At 39.5% G+C, this 3,383-nt stretch overlaps 1 protein-coding gene across 1 annotated transcript; it reads left to right on the top strand.

Annotated features, from left to right (window-relative positions):
* Nucleotides 1,261–2,654, top strand: LOC109233686. The gene is made up of 3 exons (XM_019399556.1): nt 1,261–1,398; nt 1,935–2,228; nt 2,340–2,654. The coding sequence occupies exons 1-3, from the start codon at nt 1,261–1,263 to the stop codon at nt 2,652–2,654; spliced, it is 747 nt and encodes a 248-aa protein (XP_019255101.1).

The following is a 3,383-nucleotide window of genomic DNA, read 5'->3' as shown; positions in this document are numbered from 1 at the left end:
TCCGAAATTAAGATGATAAATTTATGATAGATTAGTGGGTATAACCAAAATCAAAATTAAGAATCATTACCCACTTGATATCTCTAAAAAATCCCTCAAAAATCTCGTCCAAATTCGAGCTCCCAAACTCATGGTTGGAAAAAATGGCTAACCTCGTTTTTGAATGTTAAGTACTGCCAGGGTAATCCTTCTTCGCTAACGCGCCATATCCTTGCGGTTCGCACAGAAAAAAAAATTCCACTGATCGAAATTCTCTTTCCGAACGCAGAGTTCTCTCGTGAACGCATAGCTTCACCTACCAGACCCTTCGCCGAACTCGTTCTCCCCTACGCAAACGCATAGACAAATCCTTTGGGTCCTAGCTGTTCTATTCTTTTTTCTACGTGAACGCGTCCTAATCCCTCGGTTCGCGATGCGTTCCACTGACCATTCCTTCACAAAACGAGATCCTCTTCACGAACGCGAAAGAACAAACTTCTGCAACAAATACTTAAAATCTTACTATCTTTCAAAGTCCAAAATATCGTTGAGCATCCGAAAGCACAGCCCGAGGCCCCTGGGGACCTCAACACAAACTTAACAAACAAGTCCAAACACCATACGAACTATTCAAGCCCTCAATCACATCAAAAACTAAGTCACGAATCACCTTCCAATCCAAACTTAAAGAAACTTGAAACTTCCAAATTCGACAACCGATGCTGAAACCAACCAAACACATTTGATTGACCCCAAATTTGCACACAAGTCATATTCAACATTACTTTGATCTACTCCAAACTTCTCGGAATTGGATTCCGACCCCGGATATCAAAATTTCATTACCGGGGTCCAAAACTCCAAAAATTTAACTTTTGCCATTTCAAGCCTAAACAAGCTACGGACCTTCAAAATACAATCCGGACATGCCCCTAAGCCCAAAATTACCCAACGAAGCCAACGGAATTGGCGGAACTCCATTTCGAGAGTCGGCTTCACACAGTTCCAACACGGTCCCAAATTCTAGACTTAGCCACCATTTAGGGATTAAGTGTCCCAAACACTTTCAAAAACCAAAATGAAACCTCCCGGCAAGTCACAATAGCAGAAAAGATACGGGCGAGGAAGTTAATAGGGGATCGGAGATCTAAATCTCAAAACGACCGGCCGTGTCGTTACAATTTGGGAGTTATGCAGCATAATGCTAGTGTGATAAAGGAGGCAAATGTGATGTCTAAAAGCTAGAATGATCAGGCTATAGTACCAAAGGCAACAAGAGTCATGGCACCAATTCCATTGGCTTGTAAATCAGGAACTGAACAGACTATTCAGCTTCAGATCAATGTGCTTTTGAAGACTTCTATTCAGACCTTACATGACCGAGCGACACACAATGTGGCTCCTGCGGCGATTGATAAAGTCTTAATAGAAATGCAACAATTTGACAATTAAAGAGATGATGAGTTCACAGCTGGAAATTTCAAACAAGTGTCAAGGGAGGCTAACTTATCTCCTAGATCTAGTGCCAAGGTAGGTAAGAAAAGCAAGAAGTAGGCACAAAAAAGGAAGCACCACAACCTACAATAGTAATGCCCGAAGGGCACTTCCACAAACTAAATGATGATCAAATTACTAATTTGGAATATAAGGTCTGTAAATACACAGCATGCCTTTCCTAGGGTGATTAATATGCAAAGAGAGCATAGTTTTTTTGTCATTACACTGATGGAACCATTTCAGAATCAAAGGCGCATACTAAGGTACAAAAGAAGGTTTAATATGAAAGTTGCTTTGTCAAATATTAATGGAAAGATTTGGCTAATTTTGTATGTTAATGTGGAATAGGAATTGATCATGGACACTGCACAATAGGTAACTATTAAGGTGTTTCATCATGACATTAACCAATATGTTATGATGACTTTTGTGTATGCAAAATGCTCAGTCTTTGAGAGACTGGAAATGAAGATGAAAAGATTGGTGGTATTCCAGTGAACCCTCCTGAATATGAAGACATTGCCTTTTGTGTCAATTCAAAGGGATTGCTTGATCTAGGCTACAAAGGAGGTCCATTCACTTGGTGGAATGAAAGACCTAATGTTGAATGTATCTTTAAGAGCCTGGATAGGATATTGGTAAATCTTCCTTTCCAGAATCTTTTTCCTACTATTGAGATTGAGTATTTGATAAGAATAGGATTTGATCATGCCCATTTGTTCATGAGTTGTAGAGAACAAGCTGAAAACGATGTGAAACCACTTAGGTTTCTAAATTTTTGGACCAAACATGAGACTTTTATAGTCGTGGTGAGGTAGAATTGGTAAGCAGACTTCATTGATGATCATTTTCTTATGTTCAAGCACAAGTTGAAGAATTTGAAGGCTGTATTATCCAAATGGAGTAAAGTCACTTCCGGTGACATTTTCAAGCAGTTGGCAATCTTGGAGGGCAATGTAAAGGTGAAGGAGATGTTGTTTGAGGTAGAACCAACAAGAGCTAATAGAATAGTTCTTCATCAGGCCCAGGCAGAATTGAAGAAGTATTTGAGTATTGAGGATCAATATTGGAAGCAAAAAGCTAGGATGACTTTGTTTGCTGAGGGTGGTAGAAATACTAGATTCTTTCACAATCATTTGAATGGAAAAGGGAAGAAGCTACAACTGAAGAGGATTTAAAATGGAGATGGGAAAGTTATTTGAGGATCAAGTTCAATTGTATGTTGCTGCTGTGGACTTCTATCGGAATCCATTTACCAAAGAAGGTGATCCTACAGACTTTTCTTTGCTTGAAAATGTGCCTTCCATGGTGACTATAGTAAAATATGGAGTTGTGTATATATCCAACACTATAAGAGGTCAAGGGTGCAGTTTTTGAGCTGAGTGGAGATAGTGCCAGCGGTCCAGATGGATTTACTAGAAAATTTTATCAAGAATGGTGGGAGATTAGTGGCTTTGATATACACAGCATTGTACTACATTTTTATGGAGGTGTTACACTGCCTAAGTCCATCACACAACTAATTTGGTGTTGTTGCCTAAGAAACCTATGGTGCAAACATTTTCTGACCTTAAACCAATAAATTTGAGCAACTTCATCACCAAGGTGATATCCATGGTGCTAGATGATAGACTGGAGAAGTTCTTGCCTGCCTTGATATCTCATAATCAATATGGATTTGTGAAGGGTAGAAGTATCTTCGAAAACATCCTTCTCACATAAGAGATAGTCACAGATAAAAGACTTAGAGCTAAGCCGGCTGATGTGGTGATTAAGATGGACATGGCTAAGTCCTATGATGGGGTCTCTTGGAAGACAAAGCCTTCATAGGATTTGGTATGTCTAAGGGGTCTGAACCTTTGAATCATTTGGCATATGCTGATGACACTATCAACTTTGCCTCAGCT

Source organism: Nicotiana attenuata, chromosome 10, assembly GCF_001879085.1.
Source record: "Nicotiana attenuata strain UT chromosome 10, NIATTr2, whole genome shotgun sequence".
Lineage (NCBI taxonomy): Eukaryota > Viridiplantae > Streptophyta > Magnoliopsida > Solanales > Solanaceae > Nicotiana > Nicotiana attenuata.
The sequence above is the reverse complement of the archived record's forward strand: the minus strand, read 5'-3'. Positions and strand labels throughout refer to the sequence as shown.

Coding starts and splice junctions, on each gene's coding strand:
- LOC109233686 (XM_019399556.1), top strand. CDS start 1,261: ATGGCACCAATTCCATTGGCTTGTAAATCAGGAACTGAACAGACTATT. Junction 1,399..1,934: donor CTCCTGCGGCGATTGATAAA/GTCTTAATAGAA, acceptor AGTCTTTGAGAG/ACTGGAAATGAAGATGAAAA. Junction 2,229..2,339: donor GAGAACAAGCTGAAAACGAT/GTGAAACCACTT, acceptor CTTATGTTCAAG/CACAAGTTGAAGAATTTGAA.